Genomic DNA, 27,261 nt, shown 5'->3' on the forward strand with positions numbered 1-27,261 from the left:
TTGATGCATTTTCACTTTTCATCATTGCCTGGTCTTTCATTGGGTCTAAGGTTTTGAGGTTAAATTGAAATGTTGCATGCACAGGTTTCCTGTGATTTTCGCCTTTTCATCTTTTTACAGGGTCGGACGTATGTCATAACTTCATGCTGAAAATCCCTATTAAGACATTTGACTTAAATATGTCTGAACAGTGTTTTGGTTTCTATTTAAATTAGTGTAACTTCTAATTGAAGTTTTGGGTACTTTCATAATGTTACTGGATATTTTTTTATTTTGTTTATAACCTTGTATTGTTGTTGCTTGTAAATATATTTCTCAGTCCAATCTCTTATTAAACCATTTTGCTGCTGCTACACACCCTCATCCCACTCCAAACTTATACCAGCAATACCATGAATAAAATGAGGTGCTTTGTTAGGGTTTTTTTTTTTTTTTTTTAATTAACACAGGTATATGCACATGAGTCATTAATACTGAATTTTACCTTGCACACACAATGCAGTTCCAACCTATCAAAATTGCAAAATGTTTAGTAAGGATAATCAAAAACTTAAAGCCGAGTGATAGTACAACATGACTGACTTCACTTCTAAATGGTTTCCTGAGATTGTTTGTTTTTATTATTTGTTTTGCATTTAAGGCATGCAAAGTAGGAAAAATAAGAGAGGCAAGATAGGGTAAGGGGGGGTTTGTTTACTGAAATCATCTGTGCCAGAAGAGTTTTGGTATTTACCTACCTCTTTTCCCCCTGTTTGTTCAGGCTGCTATTTATAATATAGGATTTATAATTATGCAGTGTCATTGACTATCATGGCAACCACAGTCGCGTGAAGTGATGTAGTAGGCAGAGAAGCTTTGTAATGACCCTCGGAGCTCTGCGTTATGTAAAATCTTCCTCTTCTGCCTTTTAATGCTATACTGAAAGCTGTGAACCTGTCTGTAACTGGGAGCCATTTTTTGTAAGCTTCCAGGGATTTTGAAATGTAGATCTATGAAGGATGGCTAAACAAATGACTAAGATGCATGATTAAAAGGTACTTGAGGTTTAAAAGAAAAAATAAACCTTTTGTGGGATTGCGGTGTCCTTTTTTTTTTTTTTTTATGGTCGTTTGAGGTTTTAGTGTAGGGAAGGAACAAAATAAAAGAAAGGAACACATAAAGGGATGCAAATGTACAATATTTGGGAAGAATACATATTGTTTTGTAAGAGAACATGGCATAGAATGCGCTAAGATGCACAGAAAAAGTAGAGGTTCCGATTCATGGAATGTCAAGAATAAAACAGCCGGCGAGGAGGGGAGAAAGCGATACAAGGGTAAGTTGGTAAAGGGCTAGAGTGGGCAAAGAAAAGGAGGTGGGGAAGGAGATACAAATGAAAAGAGATGCCAAGTTCTCCGTTTGCGTTGGTGCTCATTGTTATTGGAGAAGGAGATCTGAAGGATCAAAGAAATCTGTTTAGGCACTCCACACTGGCGAGAACGGATTAGGACAACCATGGTGGTGACATGTTCTAGTTTATACAACTGCCAATTATTGATTAGAGCTAAGATTCTGGGGTGATCAGGATTTTTTCAATTCTGGGCTTTTCAACATCTAACAGCTGTGAGAATATGGCCAGCAAGCTTCCAAATCTGCTTAGGCATTCTGGACAGTAGATGGGATGAAAAAAATCGGAGACGATTGGGGTTTGTAAATGAGATCTTATTAGTTCTGACACCTCCCGCCTAAAGGGCTCAATTTTGGGGCAGTTCCACCAAATGTGAGACTGTGCCTCAGGAACTGTAATTCTGCCAGCAAAGGTCTGAAGGTGAGGAGTAGATTGTATTTGATCCCTTCTAGAATAAAAGAAATCTAAATAGATGCTTATAGGATTTTCTTTGATCCGGGTACATATGGAGGATTCAGTGACTGCTTCGTGGCTAGGAAACCGTTCCTCAGGTTCTAGAGACTCGCCCATGTCAGTCTCCCATCGTAATTTATGAGGCTCTTTACTCTGCTACAGCATGTCCTACCATTTAAAGGGTGAAAATCAGGTCTCTTGATGATGCTCTACAAAGACAAAACTTCTCTAGCGGGGAAGGATGATGGGGAGTATGTGAATTGGTTCGACAATTATAGAGATTGGGGATCTGAGGATATGGTATAAGGAGCCAGGTGACAGGAGGAGGTGATCGGTGAGTTCAGGGAACTCTGAAAAGCCTCAAAGAACTATATCTGGAAAGAACTTGCATTTAGTCCAGTCAATGAAAGCTCTGGGGTCAAGACCGGCCCATAAGGGTATCATTCTCTTTAGGGTTGTCTATTAGTTTAAACTCCTGTACACAGTATTTCCAGAAAGAGAGTGAAAACCGAATTGTGGGGGAAAGTTTCCAGAATACGCACATATCTGACACAAGACACCGCAAAAACATTAATTCATGCACTTATCTCCCGCATCGACTATTGCAATTCCCTCCTTACTGGTCTTCCCAAAGTCAGACTTGAACCCCTACAATCTATTTTGCACGCAGTGGCTAGACTGATTTTCCTTACAAACCGTTATTCCTCTGCTGAACCACTCTGTCAGTCTCTACATTGGCTGCCTGTATTTCAACGAATCCAATATAAAATTCTTCTACTAACATACAAGGCCATCAACAAAATTGCACCGACATACATTTCCTCACTTTTCTCGAAATATCTCATCTACTCGAGACCTCCGTTCTGCACAAGATCTACGTCTCTCCTCCACTATCATCACAGCCTCCCATTCTCGGTTACAGGACTTTTTCCGGGCTGCACCTACTTTGTGGAATTCCCTCCCTCGCACAGTAAGACTTTCCTCTAGTCTTCAAACCTTCAAGCATTCACTGAAAACCCACCTCTTCAGACAAGGTTATGATATTCCTCAACCATCATCTTAATTTCCCTAGATTACCCTATTACCATCCTCTACACTGCTAACGCAAGACAACAACCTTCTGACCAACATTGCAACACACACAGCCCACTCAGTACTTTTACCTTTGCAGTCTGGCTGGTCCATTGTGCAATATGATGTTGCACATGCCCTTGTGTTTCTAACTCCCATTGTCCTATAGATTGTAAGCTTGCGAGCAGGGTTCTCTTACCTCTGTCTGTATGTATTACTCAGTGTTGTATTATTAATGTTTGTTCCCAATTGTAAAGCGCTACGCAATTTGCTGGCGCTATATAAATAAATGATGATGATGATGAAGTTGTAGTAAAGGGGACAAGTCTTTGGGGTCCAGCTGGTACAGGGGACAGGTCGAAGACCTTTGCATTAAATACACTTCAACATCGACCCATAACGTTGTATGTGGGTTGGCATGTGCAAGAATGGCTTGGGTGAGGTGGGTTGCAAAATAGTATTTATGGAGGCTGGGGAGACAAAGGCTCCCATTCTTGTTGTCTAAAGATTGTTTTCTGATGGACACTTTGATGCCTCCCAGACAATTTAAAGTGGGAAATTCACGGTCAAATGTCTGAGTAGCGGAAGGGACTCGGATTGGTGTTGCCTGGAACAAGTAAAGCAGAGTGGTTACCAGTTTTTTTCACAGCAGCTACCCTGATGGCCCAGGAAATGAAGTGAGTTACAAGGGTCTAGGGAATTATTATTATTTTTTTTTTTGTAGCAATCAAGTGGGGGAATCTTAGCCATGAATAAGTTGTCGTAATGTTTAGGTGGATACCCAAATACTTTTCTGGGGCTGCTAATTGAACTTGACAGTGTTTTTTAAGTGTTTATTGAATATCTGGAGGAATGTTGAGGGTGAAAGCCTGTTTTATCTGAATTGATCCTAAAATTTGATGGACCATAGTCCCTCATCTCATTAAGTAGAACTGGAATCGATTTCATAAGGGTTTGTAAGTGTGAGGAGGATATTGTCAGTTTGGAGACCAAGTTTATTGTCTCAAGGGCTGACCATGATACCTTAAATATTTGAGTTATTACGAATCCTGGCTGCAAGAGGCTCCATCATCAAGGAAGAGAGGGGGGGCAATGAGGGACAGCCCTGCCTCTTACTATAATCAGGAATGGGAGGGAAGAACAGCCACTCGCAAGGACTGAGGCTGTAGGCTTAAAATATAAAGAGGCAATACTCTTGAGGAAGGGGCCTTTGATACCAGCTGTACTAAAAAGTGATGCATAAAGGGCCAAGAAACTAATTTTAAAGCTTTTTTTGCTTCGAGGACCACTACAATAGCGAGGACCTTTTTTTAATAGTTTTTTTTATTTATTTTTATCTGCATAGGTCAAGTAAACTGCTTGTCAGGTTTTATCTGCTGCTGCTTGTCCGGCGATAACTCACTTGATCCAGGTTGAGTAAAGGGGGTATGACCAGAGCGAGCCTATTGGCTAAAAGTATGACAAATAATTTAAGATCAACGTTTAAGAGGGAGATGGGCCTACACCTAACACAGAGGATTGGGTCTTTGCCCTATTTAGGAATTATGTTTGCTATTAACCCAATTTCTTGCCCAGGAAAATGAAATTAAATAAATCTAATGGCATGGAAGAAAGTACTGGCAGCATTTTTGTATAATTGCTGTAACGTTGTCAGGTGCAGAAGGGCCATGTATGGAGACTATTCTGTTATGGGTTATTGCTGCTTTTAAGTAACTAGTTGTCCTCTGTCTCCAGTCCCTGAGCTCCACTTATCTAACTTGCCCACTTTGTCCAAACTATTGATGTGTTTTGTTAACTCCTTGTTTACAGTGCACTAATGTGCAATAAAAAAAATTGTATGCAACACAAACTTTATTATTGAAAAACAGCATAAAAAGACAGTTGCTAGAAATCGACACAGGTCCATAAGCAATAAAGATTGAAAGTGCATGGGAGCCTTATGGGCTTTTTCATAAATCTGGGCATAGACTGTTGAGATATATTAAATTTAAGCCACTACATTTGAAGCATCGTTGATCTCTCTACAATTAATGGTCTCTAAGCTTTTTGTTGTTTTTTTTTTGGCGACAGGATCATGCATAAATACCAGGAAACATTTGCCACTGGTCTGACTGTTTTCAAGCTATGGAGAGAACACGCCACAATATGGATGCATTGAAAAGTGCTTTATTAATGGTACAATAGAAGCTGCACTCGTATACGAAATGGCTGAAAACCTAGCTAGTTTATTGTAATTAGTACACGTTCCATAAAATATTTCCATTACGCATGTAATTTTACAAATACAGCGTGTAATGGCAGAAGCGGAACTTGTGTCTGCACCTCATCTGATCACGAATAGTGGACAATTACACTTACGAACAGCACATGACTTGCTGACAGCAGTCAGCCTGTGTCTGTGTAGCAGACTGATGCTGTCTGACAGACGTTTTTATATGCCAACCAGAGAGCTTTAGAAAAGACAATGATTTATAGGAGAATGGCTAAACAAAAATGACAGATGCATGCTTAAAAGGTTAAGTATTTGCTTATACCTACATTTTGAATCAACATTTCTGGAACTGTACAGTGATGTTTCCTGAAAACAAGCATTTCTACTGCTAGTATGGGTCTGCCCCTGTAACCTCAGCACTTCATTTGACACGCCATTACAGACTAGCTATGCTGTCTATTCTAAATAGGTTTACATGGATACGTGGTTGGCAAGGTTGAAAAAGTTCAAAGATAGGTAAATGAATCATCATCACTTGTTTAGCAATAACAAATTTCATAGCACTTTACAATCTAGAACAAACTGTAATAAAACAGAGATAAGAAGCCCTGCCCACAAGCTTACAATCTATGGTAGTAATCTTGGCTGACTATTTTAAGAAAGCCATTCAGTACATTTTTATATCCGTGTTATGGATTCCATTGTCTGACTACCATTTTGCCAGAAGCCAATTAACCTACTAATATGTTTTTGGGCTGTGTGGAATGTGAAGCACCGTGAGGAGATCCACGTGAATATGGAAACTCCATACAGTGTGCAGGTCAAAATGGAAACCACGGCCCAGAGCTGGGAGCAGCAATGCCTACACACTGTGGCAAAATTCCAATTTGTCTAGTCTGTCTTCATGATGTAATCCATTTGTTCCCTAAATTAAGGTTTCCAAAAACACACTGCATGACACATGGGTTAATTAGAACATAAATCAGACTTAAAAAATAAAAACAAAATTTATCTCCCACTTGATATTAAAAGCAAAGAACTGCCACCACTAACATTTTTTTTTTTTAAATTGCTGACACTCTTGGTGTTCCGTTACTCCACTGCCACCATATCAGCTGGTAGTTTGTACAGATTTAGTTTGAGGTTTCTCTTACCATCTGGAACCTGAAATACCACACTTTTCAGACAAGCGTTGGCCGTGTGTCTTTGCTTTTCTTATTTTTAACTAGTGTTGCATTTCCTTCATTCTGTAGGGAAGGTTTGGACAATTTCTCGGCAGCAGACTGTTCCCCCCCCCCCCCCCCCCCCCCAAAAAAAATGACCTTCTGCAGAATAATTGTTGCTTCTCAAACCACCTTCTTTTGAAACTTCCATTTGGCATTAAGTCACACTAAGCAGGGTATTATATATATTAATTGCTCTTTGATTCCTAAAAGATTTATACTTTTTCTCCTATGCAACCAGTGTTAAGTATTTTACAATGCATCCCGCCCCCTTCGAATTGCCAATGACCGTCGCCTCTCTTCCCCCCCCCCCCCCCCCCATCACCACCTCCCATGCGCGTATTCAAGACTTCGCCCACGCTGCCCCCCCCCTCCCCCCCACTGGAACAAGCTCCCTCCCTCCATCAGAACTTCCCTTAATCTGTCCAGTTTCAAACGGGCTTTAAAAACCCATCTTTTTCTTAAAGCCTTCCAGTCTTTCACTTAATTTCCTACCTTTTTCTTCTGCCTCTTTCCCTTTATTCCCCTTTCCTTATCCTCCGTTCCTCCTTCTGTCCCTCTATCCTCCGTGTCTGTCTACCCCACCCCTTAGATTGTACGCTCCTTTGAGCAGGGTCAACTCTCCTCCTGTCTTCACAACTTTCAACTCTGCTCTCCAGCTACCTAGCCCTCCTCCTCGAGGACCCTCTCCCCACCCCCCCCCCCCCCCCTGCCGTCCCCTCTCGCTCCCTCTTCTCCCCTCTGGGGGTTTCCCTGTCATCCGTGCCCTCCCTCTTGGGCTCCGTCGTATGCGGACCTTCCCCTCTCCCCTCCCCCCCGCCCCTAGCTGTGCTTTGAGCCCACTGAGTTACTGTGCTTATTGTTTACTGTACTGTGCTGTCTCGCCACGTATTGTAATTTCGTTTGTCCCTGTATGGCGCAATGGACACTTAGTGGCGCCCTATAAATAAAAATTAATAATAATGATCCAATATTTATGTATTTTGTCCTAATTTCCCAATATAGCTTAACCTTTGTCCCCCCCCCACACACACACATATGTTTACTTTCTGAGCCATGGAATATCTAGACCATCTTTTGATCTATTAACTGGGTAATACAAAATAAAGTAATTGACCCTCTATAAGAGGGCATCTCTGAGTAGACAATCAAGGCAAGGTGTCAAAAAGCAGACCTTTGACATGTTAATTTCATCAAAATACATTAGCCCCTTATTTTCTAATAGGGATCACAGTGATTGGCTGGAAGCAATTCTGACAAAAGTAACTTCTGATTTTAAGTATATTGACAATATTTTCAGAATTATCCTACTCATGCTATAATCATGATGGTAGGCTAAATTAACATACAATGTAAACATTGATGGCTATATACAAACTCCCCAGTCTCAAATATTCTGGATATCTATCAAACTGAAGGGCAGCATATTGCAGTTCAACTGCAGGAATAAAATCTAATCTAAACTTTTCACTTGGTCCTACCATTGTCATCTTCACCTCATAATGTACTTTTATATTGGACCGTATCAAATGATTTGGAAAATCCAAATACTTACTGCAGTACTTGGAGCCAGTTGGCACTTGCCTCCTCATATATGAAACCACCTTTTTTAAACAGTTGCAAGTGCATTCTCAAAGCTTCTCTCCAGCATAAAGTACAATGTAATGAGCACTCCAAAAGTACTGTTATATTGTGACTGCTGCCGGTAACCCTGAAATGGACACACAGCAAAAGTTTGTAAAGTGTGTTCGCTTTTTTTTTTTTTTCTTAAATGCCAACCTGTTAAGCAGTGCTGTATATTGAGGGGACCACAATACAAGCAAATTACATATAGTGATATGTAACAGAAGGTGAAGATGGCCCTTCCTAAACCAGCTTACATTTTAAAGGGTATATTTATCAAGTGGCGGTTCCAAAATCCGCGGTTTCTCTGCGTTTTGCTATAATTTTTTCACATCGCAAAATCCGATGACCGGTTTAAAAAGACATTATTTCAGAACCACCACTTGCTAAATATACCCTTTAGTGTGGGTACATTTAATACATAAGTGACTTAAGAACATGTCGCCATGTGTGGGCACAAAGTTCAATGCCTTGAGTATTTAAATCTACAATCAGTGTCTGGTAGAGTGTCGCTACAGCGGGTGAAATAAGTATTGAACACCAACATTTTTCTTATTAAATATGTTTAATGTGGCTATTGTATTGAAATTTACAGCAAATGTCAGCAACAACCCATGCAATCCATACATGCAAAGAAATCAAACCATAGATATCCATGAATTAAGTTTTGTGTAATGTTAAATGACACAGGGAAAAAGTATTGAACACCTGAAGAAAGGGAGGTTCAAAAAGGCATGGAAAGCTAAGACATCAGCTGAAATCTATCAGTAATTAGAAAGCAATCCTGCCAGTTGGTTCAGCCACAACTGATCGCCTATAAAAAGGTCTCATTACGAAGGTGTCACACAAGAAACATCTCATGATGGGTAAAAGCAAAGCGCTCTCAAGACCTTTGCTACCTTATTATTGCAAAACATACTGATGGCATTGGTTACAGAAGGATATCTCAACTGAATGTTCCAGTGAGCACTGTTTGGGCCATAATCCGGAAGTGTAAAGAACATCATTCACCATAAACTGGCCACGATCAGGTGCACCTCGCAAGATTTCTGACAGAGGAGTGAAAAAATTATCAGAGTTGTCCAAGAACCAAGGACCAGCTTTAGAAAGACCTGGAATTAGCAGGTACAATTGCTTCAAAGAAAACAATAAGTAATGCACTCAACCGCCATGGCCTGTATGCACGCTCACCACGCAAGACTCCTTTGCTGAAGAAAAAAACATGTTGAAGCATGTTAAAGTTTGCTGCACAACATTTGGACAAGCCTGTGAAATACTGGGAGAATATAGTGTGGTCAGATGAGAGCAAAATTTAAGTCTTTGGATGCCATAATACACACCATTTTTGGAGGCGAAATGGCACTGCACATCACCCCAAAAACACCATACCAACCGTGAAGTTTGGAGGTGGGAACATCATGCGGGGCTGTTTCTCAGCATACGGTACTCGCATACTGCATATACTTGAAGGAAGGATGAATGGAAAAATGTACAGCGATTTTATTGATAAAAATATGCCATCTACCAGGATGCTGAAGATGAAACGAGGGTGGACATTTCAACAAGACAATGATCCCAAACACAGCCAAGAACACTCTCAATTGGTTTCAAAGAAAGAAAACAAGGCTGCTAGAATGGCCCAGCCAATCACCTGACTTGAATCCAATTGAAAATCAATGGAAAGGAAGATCAGAATTCATAGAAGAAGCCCACGGAACCTTCAAGATTTGAAGACTTTGCGTTGAACAATAGGGCAAAATCACACCTGAGCAATGCATGCGACTAGTTTCTCCATAAAGGAGGTGTTTTGAAGCTGTCGTTACCAATAAAGGCTTTTGTACAAAGTATTAAATATCAGGAAGTTTGTTCAATACTTTTTCCCTGTGTTATTTTACATTACACAAAACTTAATTTATGGACATCTATGGTTTGATTTCTATGCATGTGTGGATTGCAAGGGTTGTTGCTGACATTTGGTGTAAATTTCATTACAATAGCCAAATTAAATATATATTTACTAAGAAAAATGTTGGTGTTCAATACTTATTTCACCTGCTTTATCAGGGGTCGGTAAACCTCAGTACATGTGCCAGACATGCTCTGTATTCTGTCACGCTGGAGCTGCTTTCACAGCAGGGGGTAGCCGAAATTGAACTGTGTATGCGCAGCAGTTCCTCCTGGCTGCCGTTGCTGAACGGATGTCTCGTATGTCTACAAGAGGTGAATCAATCAGACACACAGCTTGCTAATATAGCATTTTATTAATTGAGACCACTTATGTGTGGCATGAAGTGAACTGGGACTATACTGTGTCGTAAGCTATGAATTGTGGGCAAAACTGAGGCATAATACAAACTGGGAGCACTACTGAAATGCTGGTGTAGAGTATCGGTGGGTCCTGGCAGTGTATAGGTTTTCTGTTCCACTCCAGAATGCTGGTAATGGGAAAAGTGCTGGAAGCACCACAGTTGATGCGTGTAGGGTTAGAGATTGGGACTGGTGGTTTTCTGGCTGCTACAAATAGTGGGCTTGAAGGTGGTATCAGACCTTGGGGATCCAAGGAAGTAGTTTGAGATGGAGATTTAAACATTAAATCATACAATCAGTCTGGGTAAAGGGATAGGGTGCTGGATTATGCCTTGCCAATGTTTGTAAAACTCTATATATGGAATAAATAACTGTAGATGTATTGGTCTATTGCTTGAAAATTGTTGTATTAAACGTCTCAAGAGATTCATAAATCCTACTTTGTTTCCTGTGAGATGGCTAAACCAGCTGTGTGTGTTCTCTAGGTTATATCTAACCCTCTAATGCATCCCCCAGCTGTCCTTTGGACCTTGTGATCCTAGATCATGTATGATTTAATAATTTATATAATAGAGTATAATGCCAACTGTGTATCTCACAATAGTTTAGCTAATGTTGCTTGTAAGTTGATACAATAATGATTACGTGCAGGAATCAATATTCTGACTATAGCATTCTCAGAATTAACACGGTCAATTACAACAATAAGTGTTCTTAAATATAACACCTCAATAAGCCCATTCATAAATTTTGGCATAGGAGTATATTTAATGGAAGTAATACAAGTAAAGAGTCCACTGCACTGGATGGCATACTTGCACAATGAGAGCAGACTAGTCTTGTATATTCATTATTTAAGTAGTGGTCCTGCTCACTTAATATATACTCATTTGTCAATGAGCTCCTGTTTCTATGATTAACGAAATGTCATATTTGAAGTGTTATCAAGAATATTGCACATATGATATAACCACTAATTGCTAATATAGCTATATATGATTGTAGTTGTTTATAGAGTCTAGCCCTCTACTGTATTTCCCACAGTATAGACTCAAAAATCAGGGGGACAAAATAGTCCCATTTAAAATCGTATGATAGACCCCTTGTGATTCAGACTAACAATAAAAATGAGTGATTAGTCTACCTAGGTGGTAATTGCATCGATCAAATAGGGAGGTGAACACCCAATGCGCGTTTTGCTACTTGCATTATCAAGGCATTAACCAATCTTTGTTGTGGATAAATATTTCTGCCTGATTTTGTCGGTGAGGGTAGATTAGCAATTTTATTTATTGCTAGACACCAATCTAAGCTGTGGCGCACTACTTGTTTGATGGCATTTGAGTCGGCACATATGTCAGGTGAGCCTGAGGGGGGAGGGAAGGGATGTACAAACGTAGGTAGAGCACGCCAGTGCGTTTCATGCAGACCTGCAGAAACACCCATATATGCCTATAAAATGCTTTCTTAAAGCACAAGACAAATGTTATCATATTATGATCACTATTGACTAAAATTTCCCCTTACCTGTGCTTTATAGTTTCTATCATTTCTATCCATTTTTTTTGTTGAATTTCTGTGTTTATATTCATGATTTAAAAAATACCAATTAACACTTATTGCTTTAGTAGTTAGTATGAAATTTGCAGCTAGTGGAATGAATCTAGAGTCTGATTTTAATTTGTTTTTGAATCTGGGAGTTCTGCCTAAATGGTACTTGACATTTTTTTAACAGACAGAATAGAGTGCAGTATACGCACAAGCATATGTGCAATATAAGGTCACATCGGGATGCATACAAAATTTTGTTATATTGTAAAATAAATTAATAACTCAACAGTATATTTAAAAAAATATATAGTTGGTTTAAAAATATATTTTTTACATTAAATACATAAATCTAATGTTCTTAATCCATACTATATATAGAATGCTTTTTTTTTTAAAATGCAAACGCTCATGTTATTTCAGTCTTCATACTGTATACAACTATGATATATGTATATGGAGAGATACCATGGCCTTATCCGTGTGGAGTTTGTATGTTCTCCATGTGTTTGCGTGGGTTTCCTCCCACACTCCAAAAACATACTGGTAGGTTAATTGGCTGCGATCAAAATTGACCCTAGTCTCTCTCTGTCTGTGTCTGTTATATAAATAAATTATGGTGGTGATGATGACGACTTTCTGTCAGACCTACAGAAAACTATCTGACTTCGCCTGAGGGAGGGTAAAAGACTCAGATGTAGACACGAGATATCTACTATACAAATGGAAAGATAGAGGAGGCTTGCGATTACTTCTGCTTTCCCTCTATTACAAAACCATAATGCTCTGGAGAGTTTTGGATTGATTGTCATCGAACTGTAAGAAACAATGGATGGTGTTGAAGAATCGCCATTAGCACGCCAGCTCATGCCTTGGATATCAAAGCTTCCCAAAATCTTACATCCCATAGTAAGACCAACACTTGATTGTCAGGGACAGCCTTACCTCCACTTTCTCCCCACTTACGTCCATTGTCAGCAATCCTGATTTTCCCTCGGGCATACAATGCTCTTCATTAGCAACTTGAACTAGGGCTGGGGTGACATGGATTGGTCAGCTGGCTGGATGTGATGGCATATACACCTCCCTGGACATAAGGGAGTAATTTGCTTTATTTTAAGAGCAACGGGCCTATTTCCAGTTAAGACACACAGCGGAATTTGGAAGGGACCCAACATGCTTTGAATCCATATGTTTAGCTTCCACCGCTCCAGGACATTCCATCGCCATCCTGTACAAAATGCTCCTAGATATGTTTGTTTAGTTCCACAACTTGTAAATGCGTGGAACAGTGACTTGCCTAGGCCTCTAACAGATACTGAATGGCAGAAGATATTTCAGGCCACACATGTGAGCTCCCTTAGCTTATCAGTAGTTGAAACCCAATTTAAGATCCTATCACATTGGTATTTGAATCTTAACCAAATTCACAAATTCTCCTCTGAGATCTCTGCATCCTGCTGACTTGAGGCAGGTTTTACCAAAAATGTGGATTTATAGAGCGAATATAGACTTTAATTTCACACTGTTGACCAGAATAACCTCCTTCCTAACATGGCAGCCTGCTGCAGAGGAATTAGTATTTTGAACTTGCTCTATTAATTAGAAACGCTCCTCCCAGTTATTTTATGTATGCTGTACAGTGATATAATACGCAGTATCAATCCATATCAACTGATCCAATTTCCAATAACTTGTTTTGTTGTTTTTTTTGTTTGTTTTTTTTTTCAAGATAAGATTGTTATTTCAGAAAAACTTTAGTCCTTGATTTTATATAAAACACAAGTAGTATTCAGAGAAGTCTAAACTAAGGACTGCTTCCTTCACTTAAACGGTTTCTATAAATTTAGTTTTAGTACGCCAATTGCTGTTAAGCTATAAAGAGTGTTTTCAATTTTAGGCGTTCACGGAAATTGTTGACAAAATCTTAAGCACTTTTTTGGTAATGTTCCAGAACCGCTCCTGTTTACTGGCACACACTAGTGTACTCTAAACACTTTCTATCTTCTCCTTCCTATTTGTTCATCAGCTGTTCATTTAAATGGCACTGTGGAGTTGCAGGCGTACACCATGTGTTTGCTAGGTTTTACTCAGATTTGATCTGTTATCAAATACTAACTTTTTATATATTCATTATCCAGTTATCAGTAATGTAACATTCTGATGTGTACCATGTCCACCTGCTAAGACACAGTACTTTAAGTCTGTTGTAGACACTGATGTGAACATTTTAGAATGTTTAATCAAATACTAAAAATAAAATAGATCAGATCAAGAGCAAACTTCATGGCTTAAACTTTGCAAATTTTAAAAAAAAAGTGTTTTTTTTTTTTGGTTGTCTGGTCAACATTTCAAGGCTAAAAGCTTAAAAATTTAACTTTCTCAAACCTAATGTGGTATAAAATTAAAGCTTGTTAAATGCTGAACAGATTGTTGTTTTTATTATTGAAATATTTTCAATCCTGGCCTGAGAGTTAAGTTTTTGTATACTCGCAATTTCCAGTTTGGTTTAACATTTTCAAGCAAGCAAGTTTGTTTGTTGGTTTTTTGAGTTGGGACCCTTTAATGGTACTAAATGTGTCCAAAGTGAGTATGAAGGTAAAAGAAAATGGTCCAGTTATTTGTATTGAATCGCTTGACATGGAATGACCCCCACAATATTTGACATATTAATGTAAAATGGAGACTATATTTTCTCTTTAATATTCAGTATGTTTCTTATATTCTCTCCTAAACATGGCAAGCTTTGACACTGTCAGATTTGTATTGTGCAACTCTTAGTATGTGGCGCTCCCATCATTATGTTCCCATTAATTAGCACCTCAGTGCTCCACAGCACCTAACAGTAGGAAAAACAGGACATACGTAAAACAGTGACATAAAGGTAGACAAAATAAATATAAACCTAAAAACAAATGGTATGGAGGGCCCTGCTCATTAGAGAGCTTCCGCTTGGAATGTAGGAGGGCACAGCTGAAACAAGAGGAGCAAGTGTGGCTTAGAGTGAAGATTGGGACAGTTGTTGTGAGGGTGTATTAATGTGAGTCATATCATCAGGAGTAAGCACTAAAAATAGGTTTTCAGAGAGCATATAAAGATTTGAAGGCTGTGGGCAAGTCTGATTGGGCATAGTAGGAAATTTCATAAGGGGGGAGCAGCACAAGAAAAGTCTTATAGGCACGTGCAAGAGGTGGATACTAGAAATGAGACAAGGCGCAGGTCAGCGGTAGAAGTAAGGGTGAGTAATCAAGCCGAGAGATGAGAAAGCATAAGAGCTTTGGTAGCATGTTGAGTGAGAAAACAGTGTATTCCATTTTTTTTAAGGTTGAATTCGACAGGACTTGAAGATGGTCTGGATGTGAGGAATAAAGCAGAGGGCGGAGTGAAGTGAGACAGTAAGGCAAAGGGCTTGGATGACTGAGGAAATTGTGGCGTTATTGGTGGAGATGGAGATTTGAGGGGAGGTGGTGCTACTGGGAGGAGGGAAGATAATTTCTGTTTTGGACATGTTAAGCTTTAGGTAGCGTTGGGAAATCCATGTGGAGATAGCAGAAAGATGGTTAGACACAAGATAGTACAGAAGGGGAGAGGTAAGGAGAAGAGACATAAATTTTGGATGTCCTAAGCGCAGAGGTGGTACTGAAGTCCAAATGAGCAAATTAGTTCCCCAAGAGAAGAGTTGTACAGTGAATAAAAGTAAACAACCAAAAACGGAGCCTTGTAGGATCCAAACAGATAGTGGGAGTGAATCAGAAAATGTGCCAGAGGTAGAAACACTAAAGGAGTAGTTTGTTAGTTCTTTCCTGCTTCACTTCTTACTACCTGTCATGAAGGCTAAAGAAGTGAAGATTGTGTAGGAGAAGAGCGTGATTAACAGTGTCAAAAGCAGCAGAGAGGTCCAGGAGAATGTGTATATAGAAATGACCATTAGACTTTACAGCGTTGATCACTTTTGTTAGAGCAGTTTCCTAGAAATGTTGGGGACGGGAGCCTGATGAGAGTCGAGAATGGAGTGAGAAAAAAGAGACAGGCAGTTTTTTTACCAATCACCAAAGTAGTTTGGTTGCAATGAGATGTGAAATAGAGCGGAAGTTGGGGAGAGAGGCTGGATCAAGAGATGGTTTCTTTAGAATTGGTGCAATGAGTTTGTTTAAAGACTGATGGAAATGTCAGTTGGGTGGGGAGAGGATGGCAAGGTAAGCATGCAGTGGGGGAGAGCATTGAGGGAACAGGTGGCAAGGTGAGGTCTTGAGATGAGTGCATATACTTGGTCTTCAGTTACTGGAGAGAATGAATTGAGGGTGGATTGGGGAGTGTAGGTGGATAGAGTGGGTGTAGTGTGGAATTTGGCAGGAGGATATATTTTGTCGAATGATGTCTATTTTGTCTTTTTGAAGTAGGTGGCAAAATCATGGACTGTCAAAGGAAGGGGGAGGAGGTGCAGGTGGGCAGAGATGGTGGTTGTAGGTGGCAAAGAGGTGATATGGGTTAGACTGGGTAGATATTAGACATTTGAAGTATGTTTTGCAATTGAAAGGGCAGTGCTGTAAGATGAAAGAATGAATTTATAGTGGAGAAATTCTGGATAGGAGCGTCTTTCTCCAGTGGTATTCTGCAGTGCAAGGACAAATTTGCAGGTGGTGAGTCTGTTTGGTGTGCCATGGTTGAGGTTTGGATCATCTGAGACTGTATGTGGTATCTGGAGCTGCATTGTCTACGGTTGAAGTCCGTATTCTAGATGGGAGGCAGTGTGGTTAGAGTGGGACATTGCAGTCATAGGAAAAAGTTGTTTTGGTGAAAATGACAAGTGGATTGGGTTAAGAGTACTTGGGTGTCGCTGTGTGTGTGGATTTGGGTGGATAGCATAAAATAGGGTGAGGCTGAAGGAAGGAGGTTGTAGTCGGGGAGTAAGTAGGTGAAGTTGGAGAAACTGGAAATGAAGCAAAAGCTGGAGGAGGACCAGGTCAAGGGAGTGTGCATCAGAGTGGGTGGGAGATGAGGTCCACTTTGAAAAAACCAAAGGAGGAATAAGTGAAAAGTTTAGTGGCCGAAGAGAAGAAACTGAACCTGAGGGTGGGCAATAAATGACAGCAACACAAAAGATGGAGAGGATAAAATAGACTGATAGTGTGGACTTCAAAGGAAGAGATTGAGAGGGAGTGTTCAGCCGGTATGACTTGAAGTAGGCATTCTACTTTCTCAAAACTGCACCTTCCATCGCCTTGTTTGTTTCCAGGTCTTAGAGTTTGGCTGAGGGAAAGTTCCCCATAGGAGAGACAGCAGGGCACAGATACAGAGGTCTGTAATGGCAAGGAGTTTGTAACAACTTGCACCCATTCATGATCTATTCATTTCTAAATCCCTCAAACAGATCTGACATTCTATACTGCACAGGAGAAGGGTGGTGGAGATATGTGGATAAGGTTGGCGGATTGGAAGTACATGGTGGATGGAAAGTTTTGGGGAGGAGAGTGAGCAGTTAGTGGGGGTTGACAAGATCTGATGGAATTAACCAGTATAAAAGAGCTACCGTTTTAGCATTTTGATAAATATATCCTATACCTTTTTAGGATGTTTGACTTTCTATTTAAATGTGCTGTGCAGTTGGATACATGCTATTCTGTATTCTTCCTCCTTCAGCTTAACAGGAGTGCAAAGTGCTCAGACATACTCCTTATTTTTAAGAGTTTGTCATGGGGTTTCACTTATGCTTTGAACTTGCATTTTTAAAAATGCAAATCAAACAACTGCTAGTAAATTCAATGTACTTTTAATGTTAGAGGATATGAGGCCTTAATGTGCGCGTGGTACATGAACTGCACTGCATGGTGAATGCAGCAAAACTTACGCTTGAGATAGTGAGCCAACCTTATGAATAATCTGCCTGTAGTACATGTGTTTCTCAGTGGATGAATGACAATAGGATGTGCTTCATCCATGGTCTTTCCAGGTGTCCATTGTGCAATTGCGCTATGTTCATGGTGAACAATGGTCAGACAAACTATCATGAGTGCCTAAAAGGCGTCTGTGTGTACGTACTCTAAAAGGTTATTTGCAGTGTACTTCAATGGGACTAAAAATTTCTGTTCAGATTTGTCATATCATTTGGTGAGCTCCTGAAAATTTATTTAAAAACATGCCGTGAAAACCCTCATTTTATGGGTTGTTTTTTTTTTGTTTCGTTTAATTTTTTTTTCTGGTCCCTAACAAAAAAATTTACTATAGGCCACATTGGATTATCTTGTTAGACTGTTTGTTCTAGCGTGTAAACTGTGCATATGGTGGTATTTCCAAGAAAAACCTCATGTTTAGTAAAACAACATTTAGCATACCGATTTCTGAGACATCCTGTCCAGCCTTGTATGTTGTATGTATAATGTTACTTTTGTGTGTGTATTGTGGGAAAGGAGTATAATATCTGGCATTCCCCAATGAACACAGGGAGGACACTCGAACTCCACAAATAGGGTCCTGTCTGCTATTTAGCGCATGACCCCAGTGCTGTGGGCAGGAAAGTTGGACACTATGCTCTACATATTGTCTTTTATTAGTAGCCTTTTCATATCCGTGGACACTTTAACATTTCAAGTGTTATATTTTTCTATGTCCGTATGTGGTAAAATTTGTGGGGCATATCATTGAAAACTAATGCAAAGGGGAAAAAGATGTGTCGCTGTCCAATTTGGCCACTCATGAGGATGTACAAACTGGGCAAGATGTGGCTGTTTTACTCAATGCCAGAGGCTTGCTCTGCACAAAAGAATGTAAGTTGTAAGCTGGCATTAGAAGGGGGGCATTGTATTTCCTAAAAACTTAGTGACATGTTATGGGCACATTATGTAAATGTAAAAGGTCTCAGAAATTAGTAGCATCTACTAGACACAGGTACATGTGTAGAATATAATGAAAGCGATGTGGACTGAAAATAGAGGACTGGTCCTCAAAACGCACGGATGTGGTGAATGCTTTGTGACGTTTAGGACTGTCAGAGGGTGTCTTGTGTTCTTACCCTGTGTGCAGAGGCTATGTGTGGGCATTGTAGTCTTTTGGGGGCCATACATGCTGCAGTATTGGTCTTGGTGCTGATAATAGTGATATAGCGATGTGTTTGTGGCCAGCTTTACTGTCACTTTACTAGTGCCATTTAAATAAGTGGATATCTAACTGGTTGTGATGGGCAGCACTACAGGTTTCCAGTTTCTATATATATTCCTCATTGTCTCTGCTATAATGGGTTATTTTGGAAGGTGGGCAGAAGTGGTTTGAAAGGTATAATTGTAGCAAAGAAAGTTTTTGCAAGTATATAGCTGGGAAATCTTTGTTTACGCCACTGTCTGCACTTTTTTAAGATGGTGATTTAGTAAAAGTGCATTCTCTTGTTTCTGCAGCTGTGTTCAGCTCACAGAGGGTGTATCCTGGGTGTGACTGACAGTGCAATCACCCACTTCTGTCTGAGCACAAGAAACCGCCTCTTCCAGAGAGGAAGGTGCCTCACCCTTTGCAGAAGCAGCACTGTGAAACACTGTACATTACCTCTTCTGATTGAAGGTAAGCAATGACATGATTATCTTATATAAAAGCTGACTAAAATACAGGTTACAATGTATCTCGCCAATCTGTTAATGATCTGTGTGAAAGCTGCATGGTGTTTAGTTTCAGAGGAATGCTGCTCCCTCCCCTTTTCCTTCTTCATCTGAACTAAACCAGGCCTTCGAATAGCAATTACCTTTTTGCATCTATGCAGCGTTTTTTATTTTTTTGCATTTTTTTTTAGCTTATTTTATGCCTGGGAATTCATCTTCCTGCCCAATCTTCCTTCTGGCATTTGCAATTTCTGTTGAACTGGAAACACTGTATAAAAGTTTGCAGTGTAGTTATAGCATTACATTGCTATCTCTATGATTTCAAATCCTTCAGCTTCTCTCATTATAAAATCTATAAGCAGCTGTTGCCAAATGCACCTTAGTGACGGATTTGCTCTGTAAATCCCCTGTTACAATACCACACCTTGTGCTGACCTTTCCTTTTTCATAATGCTTTTCAAACTATTGTATTTCTCTTCACATGAACCAAGTACAAAAGTGGATATTGACTCCGTGTGTGTGTGTGAGTCATGGTAATGGAATTTGCTGGGGCACAAGCGATTTATTTCACTCATTGCCATCAAGCCATTCATTCAGAAATGAGCAGTGAGATGTGTACAAAGCACTGAGCTGCTTGCTGTGACCCAATTATTTGTATGTGTGTGTGTATAGATATAGATAGATATGTATGTATAGATATATATGGGGATGTGTGTGTGTGTGTGTGTATATGTGTGTATATATATATATATATATATATATATATATATATATATATATATATATATATATATATATATATATATATATATATTTATTATTTTTTTTAAATAAATAAAATGTATGTATTGCACAGAAAGTCAAAATTAGTAGTTTTTAACCTGGAGCAAATCTGCATGGAGGAAGAAGTCATAATCCACACTGAACAGTATGCAAAGCTGGTATATACTTGCCCAAAACATTTGTGTGGGGATGAAATACTTTTGCAAACAGAATATTTCCGTTTTTTTCCCCTTGTAAGATGTAATTTGTCAAGGGTCTGAATAATTTTGCAAGGTAATGTATAGTCCAAACTTCATAAATATGTAGTTGTAAAATGTAAACGAAAAGATTATAGCACACTGGGTGTGTGTATACACTACATAGCCAAAAGTATGAGGAGGCCGCCTTCCCAACCTGACAGTGCTGAGGCGAGCAGATAAAATACATCTGTCCTCCTGTTGCAGCATTCACTACAAAGTTCCACACAGTGTCTAAGCAACGTCTGAGCACACCTATGAGATACTGGTGGGTATGTGGCAAAGTCTGTAAATTACTGATAATGATAAAGAGCAGGCAGAAAATTGGTAGACGCAACCCAATTACTGTCTATTAAGCTTTGTTCAACAAAAGAAATCTTAACACACCAAGCAATAGTACGATCACAAACCACATTAAGGATTAATGCGAAATGTAAAATTATTATTATTTATTTGTTAGGCGCCACAAGGTATCTGCAGCGCCACACACAGTACTAACAGTAGACTATACAGGGTGAAACCATACAGAACAATAAACAAAAAGTACCAATACTTCAGAAACTCCAGCCAGTCATATGCAGTAAAGACGGAGCGGAAGAACAGGTATGGATACAGGAGGGGAGGGGCCCTGCTCATACGAGCTTACATCCTAAGGGAGGGTAAACAGACCAGGCACAAGAGGAGCCAGTTGAGGCAAGAGGAGAGAAGGGAGGGCGAGCTAAAGGGAGGAGATGGGGGTTAAGTGGATGGTTGGTAGGCTTTGAGGAAGAGGTGAGTTTTGAGTGCACGTTTGAAGGAGCACAGAGTAGGAGAGAGACGGATGGCACGAGGGAGGTCGTTCCAGAGAAGGGGGGGCTGCACGGGAAAAGTCTTGGATTCTGGAGTGGGAAGAGGTGATAAGAGTGGAGGAGAGGCGGCGGTCGTTGGCCGAGCGCAGGGAAGCGGGCAGGAGTGTGAATGGAGAGGAGGTTAGAGATATAAGGGGCAGTAGAGTTGGAGAGAGCCTTGTAAGTGGTGGTGAGGAGTTTGAAAAGGATTCTGTAGGGGAAGGGGAGCCAGTGTAAGGCAAGGCAGAGAGGGGAGGCAGAGGAGGAGCGGCGTGAGAGGAAGATGAGTCTTGCGGCCGCATTGAGTATAGAGCGGAGGGGGGAGAGACGGGAGTGGGGGAGGCCAGTGAGGAGGCGGTTACAATAATCGAGGCGGGAGATGAGTGCGTGGATGATAGTTTTGGTGGCATCCTGAGAGAGAAAAGGACGGATGCGGGCGATGTTGCGTAGTTGGAAGCGACAGGCTTGGGCAAGGGAATGAATGTGGGGGGCAAAAGAGAGAGAGGAGTCGAGGGTGACACCCAGGCAGCGAAGTTGGGTGACAGAGGAGATGGTGGTGTTATTGACGACAATATAGAGATCATGGTGGGATGGGAGTCTGGGCGGAGGAAAGACAATGAGTTCAGTTTTAGAGATATTAATTTTGAGAAAGTGCTCGGACATCCAGGAGGAGATGGCTGAGAGGCAGTCGGATACCCGAGCGAGGAGGGTGGAGGAAAGATCAGGAGAGGAGATATAGAGTTGAATGTCGTCAGCATAAAGGTGATACTGAAGACCGAAGGAGGAGATGAGAGCACCAAGGGAGGAAGTGTAGAGCGAAAAGAGTAGAGGGCCAAGAACAGAGCCCTGCGGGACTCCTACGGGGAGAGGGTAGGGGGAGGAGGAAGAATCAAACATGGATACAGTGAAGGAGCGATTAGCGAGGTAAGAGGCGAACCAGGCATGGACAGAACCAGAGAGGCAGAGAGAGAGAGAAGAGTTTGCAGCAGGAGGGGGTGGTCCACGGTGTCAAAGGCTGCAGAGAGGTCAAGGAGGATGAGTACGGAGAAGTGACCCTTGGATTTGGCTGATAGGAGATCATTAGTAACCTTGGCCAGGGCAGTTTCGGTAGAATGGAGGGGGCGGTAGCCAGATTGGAGAGGGTCAAGGAGGGAATTGTCCGCGAGGTGCCTGGTTAGGCGGCTGCAGACAATCCGCTCAAGTAATTTGGAGGCATAGTGGAGAAGAGAGAGGGCGATAATTGGCAAGAGAGGTGGGGTCAAAATAGTACGGAATATGAATTTATTTAAATAAGTTTGAATTTAATTTTTTTTTAAATTTTTAGAAGTATTGCATCAGACTTGTATGAGCTAGTAATGACAGTGCTTATACAATTTTAGTACAACTATTGAAATTCTACCTTTTAAATAAAGCAATTTATAAAATAGCATGCACTCAGTGATATTATATTGGTAACTAGCCAGGGGTGGGGGGAGGGAATCATCTACAGCCCCTGAGCGAAGCCTGCTTCAGCTCCAGCCAGCAGTGATGGAGGAGCTAGACCCCAGAGCAAGTCTCCTGGAAGTATTTTGGGCAGGAGATTTGTATATTAAATTGCTCAGTTAGTGGAGTTGGGGAACAGAGGGGGGAGTCCCAGCCCCCACATGCAAGGTTTGTTAACCAGTACTTGTTAAAAGGACAGGAAGCAGATTTACCCCTACCGATGTGTGTAGATATTATACACAAAGGGCAGCAGAGCCTATTGTAAAGCCTTTCATTTGTTACTCCTGGGTGATCATTACTATCACATAGTGAGGTGTAAGAGTGCTTTTAAGGGCTATTTATGAGCAATAAATACTATTCTTACTAAATGTCCTGCACAACGCATATAATCTGCTGTAATCCTGTGACCTACAGATAGTAGATAAACATCTAATCCGTTCACCAACAGTCCTGTGTTGAACCCAGCACCCTGAGACCACACTCTGCCACCGTGGAGCTCTGAAGTAAGAAAGGAACTGGCCAGTCACCAGTAAAGAGGTCCTGCAGCAGCTATATACAACACACGGAAATCAGGGGTTCCATGTGCCAGTGAAGGAGCCTGGTGGTGGTAGCAATTAACACTGGTAGAATTTGTCAGTAATGGTAAACGGGAACCCCAAGACAAATTTGTAAAACAGTTAAACAACAAAAATACAGGTTGACAGAGTAAGCAGCTCCTGTCATAGCTATGCTGGATGTTCATATTGGAAAAAGTAATTTTTTTATTTCTTCGAAGCATTGTCAGTCAGCTCTATTTTGTACATTGTTCTTTCAGATATAATGTGCTACATTAATTTGGACTCTTCAGTGGCACCTAGAATGTCAAGCTCGCCATACATTTGCTGATCTGTTGATTTGACTACACACATTGGACCTGATTCATGTTCGGACTGTCCGTTTGCAGATCGTATCTTGCATGAAATAGCTCTGTGCATGCCCAGAAACAGGCTTGTGCTAATGAATGCAGTTGCAGTCAATTAATGTCTGAACACAAATGACACCTACGACTGTATAGGGGGGAGGAAGGGTGGATTAACGTATGCCATGCACATTAAGGACATTCCCACACAAATGTGACTGATTCAAATCCCGTGTTTCTCATAATTAATTATGCTTGCTTTCACCTGTATAATTTGCATCCACTACAGAGCAGGTGTAAATGCTGGCTTATGGTGGTGACTGACATGGCATAATCTATTAGTTACTTGTATGCATGCAATAAGCACAGATCAACTGTATGCAGTTTAGATACTGTAAGAACACACTTTGAAAGCTTTTATAACGTAAAAAAAAATGTTTCTATACATGGTTATGATGAGACGTTTATTTCATGATCAAAAAAGGTTTTTTCTTGTGTTCTGATGTGACACTTATTGTATATATGCTTCTGTGTTTGCTGCAGTCTGTTGTGTGGCTAAGTACGGGAAGTACTGTGTACTTTCACTCAGATTCAAATGGAACATAGTGTGAGATTTGAATACGGGTGGAACTACATTCAAATCCCATGTCTTTGTTTTTCCCCCCAACATACGTTGAATTTGCGTTCAGGCTTGAATCAAGCCCATAGTGGTTAAATTGGATAATATCCAGTTTTCACTTTTTGCATCACCCCATTAGGCGCCATTTTAGACATCTTCTGAACATTCCCCGATAATTTGATTGAAACTGATCTGATCATTATTTGCCACTACCTTGTTTTTCAGGCCACACAGCAGTATGTTGCCACGTATTGGCTGCCATAGTGCATTGTGTGGGGCCACCATTATATTGGATGACTCTCCTTATTTTTTTTATGGGTTTGATAATAAGTTTTATGCTGTTTAAGCTAAAACTTTGCTCCCGGTTGTAATTTGTTGCTTGTAAAACATAAATTCTCTATTTTAATCAATGTGTTTGTTTTACTGACATGTTTCGTAAGTTTGATCCAGTACACACCCTGGATGAATTGAGGCAGGTTAATGTCCAGTACAATTAGTTCATTACTACACACACAAAATAACTCTCAAGCTTTTACTTTTACCTACCGTTTTCATACATGTGTGTATCTCTAATAAAAAAAATATATATATATATATATATATATATATATATATATATATACATATACATACATACATACATACATACATACATACATACATACATACATACATACATACATACATACATACGGGGAAGGGGGGATGATGGAAGCTAACTGACCTCACTATTCTAATTTTTTTGTCAAATGTCCGTAGTATACCAAATTTCAGGTCAATTGGATGAGCCCTTTCTGAGAAAATAGTTTTTTCCGCACACACACTAACACACGCCGCTAGGCTTTTACTTTTATACAAGTTAACCCGTGCATGATACTCATGCATTCTAGTCCAATCAAGCTACTTAAGGTGTTAAAAACGTTCTTGTCATGCATTTGGGCCATAGCCCAGGTGTTACTTCCCGACGTAAGCGCCCTTTTTTAACGTGGTTTTGTCCACATGTCACCACCTCATCATTCTTCTCCATTACCTTATCCTTCATTTTCATCGCCATGTCTATCCAGACACAGGGATCTCTCTCAGCGGTCCTGAGTATCACACTCCTCTCGCTCTGTCACCCCCGGCAACCACCAACCACTCCCCACTGCCACCCCCGGCAACCACCAACCACTCCCAACTGTCACTTCTCCTTCAAGAAATATATATATATTTTTTTTAAATCTTTATAAACACTTTTAACAATTAACAAATTAAAAACATCTTAGTATACCAAATTTCAGCCCTTTCTGATTTTTTTTTTCCACACACAAAGAATTTAGTAGGTCAGTGTATAACTCCGCCCAGCAGGTGGCGCTACATACATACATACATACATACATACATACATACATACATACATACATACATACATACATACATACATACCCCAGTTATTAGTAGGGTGAAATGTTCCATTTTCAAACACAATAGAACCTTTATTCAGCATAATGCTTATAGGTAACCTCAATTTTGTTCCTAATACCATGTTCCTCTTACAGCAAAGTTTGGCTCCTCTTTAGGTTTCCCATTTCAAAAGTTTTTGGTTATAGGGTTAAACCTGCAAATAATTGAGCTATTATTTTATTCATGTTGACTATATCTAAAATATTTGTGGACTTAATGTGGCTTCCGGCCTGGATAACCGGTCATCCAAATCATTGCTCTTTTCTTTTACAGATGGCTCAATGTGTGACCAAAGTCCAGCTGTCCATCTCTTGCACAGATCTGTTAGATAAGGACATCGGATCGAAATCTGATCCCTTGTGTGTGGTGTTACAAAGTGTCGGTGATGGAAAGTGGTCAGAGGTAAAATAATTATTACAAATACATCCTGTTAGGTTTGTGTTAATTTAATGGAAAAATACAGTATTTAAGGAACCTTGACATTTTATCTTCATCTTAAATGAGTGATCAAGACAATTCTAATATTTTTTGTAAAAGTAGATACAATTGACCTTTTATCTTCTAGATATGTCTTTTGTGTTCTTGAAATATGGTACTGACCACAGTGTTTTGGTGGCATTCTCTGCACAACAATGCATATGACACACCAGAACTCAGCAGCAATTAAATAACTAGTAGACAACACAGGACCACCTGAGTAAATTGATGTCTGTTCTCTGTCTCACATTTGTATCGTTCTAAACAATTGCCTAGTTCTAGCCTAAGTCTCTGAGAAGCCCTTTTATTTTTGTACAGCATAAGGTGATGTCTGTAAATAAATATTCAATTGATCAGGGAATAGAATCTGTAACCTCCGCTGGCCCTCATAAATGCAATGATCTCCGAAAGTCATTTGAAGGTAGTAGATAAAATAAACAGGGTGTTTTATATTTTCAGAAGTTTTTCTAAAGTTATTTGCACACTGCGATATTGAGGCATAACTGGCCCCAAACTGAATACAGTGCCAGATAATGGCCCTGTGAAAATCTACAATAATATTGGTGTGTGCGCAGCTATCTCCCGACCGCACACAGAAGCTGCAGTGAAGGCTGAACTGAGAGACAAACATTAATCTTGTCCAGTTATCCCACCTACACCTGTGGCCAAATTTATCATTGACCCTGACGTTCGACAGATGGGGTCTCATTGATGTGGCCACCATAAGACTCGTCCACATTCTGTTCTGTATAGAAGGGCCCTGGAGGAAACAGTCACACGCAGGAGGCAATTTATGAAGCAATCTTGATGCACACAGTAAGACACCTAGATTTTGCAGAGATGTCTGTATGGTGTACCCAGCACACGCCATGGTGTACGCCTGCGCCACCTAGAAGTGTGCAGATAAGCGGAAAAATCTTAATATACGCTGTACAAAGGCAAACATTGCATGAAAGTCCATCCTCCTACCACTTAACAATCACTGATTTTCTAGTAATATCGGGGCTGTTTTTAGCACGTGACAATTTGTGCTTTTTAATAACATTGCTCAGAGTGCACACACAAGATGCTATATCTGCCAAAGTACAA

General features: G+C 40.2%; 1 protein-coding gene across 4 annotated transcripts in view; it reads left to right on the plus strand.

The window, feature by feature from the left end:
• Nucleotides 1-27,261, plus strand: part of CPNE1 (copine 1) — an 80,340-nt gene that overhangs the window by 38,530 nt on the left and 14,549 nt on the right. For all 4 annotated transcript variants that reach the window (XM_075177503.1, XM_075177500.1, XM_075177501.1 and 1 more), the window contains exons 2-3: nucleotides 19,213-19,372; nucleotides 25,969-26,097. In XM_075177503.1, coding sequence (XP_075033604.1) covers nucleotides 25,969-26,097 — 129 coding nt within the window. In that variant the 5' untranslated portion in view covers nucleotides 19,213-19,372. The remainder of the gene's footprint in view (nucleotides 1-19,212; nucleotides 19,373-25,968; nucleotides 26,098-27,261) is intronic.

Source organism: Mixophyes fleayi, chromosome 6, assembly GCF_038048845.1.
Source record: "Mixophyes fleayi isolate aMixFle1 chromosome 6, aMixFle1.hap1, whole genome shotgun sequence".
Lineage (NCBI taxonomy): Eukaryota > Metazoa > Chordata > Amphibia > Anura > Limnodynastidae > Mixophyes > Mixophyes fleayi.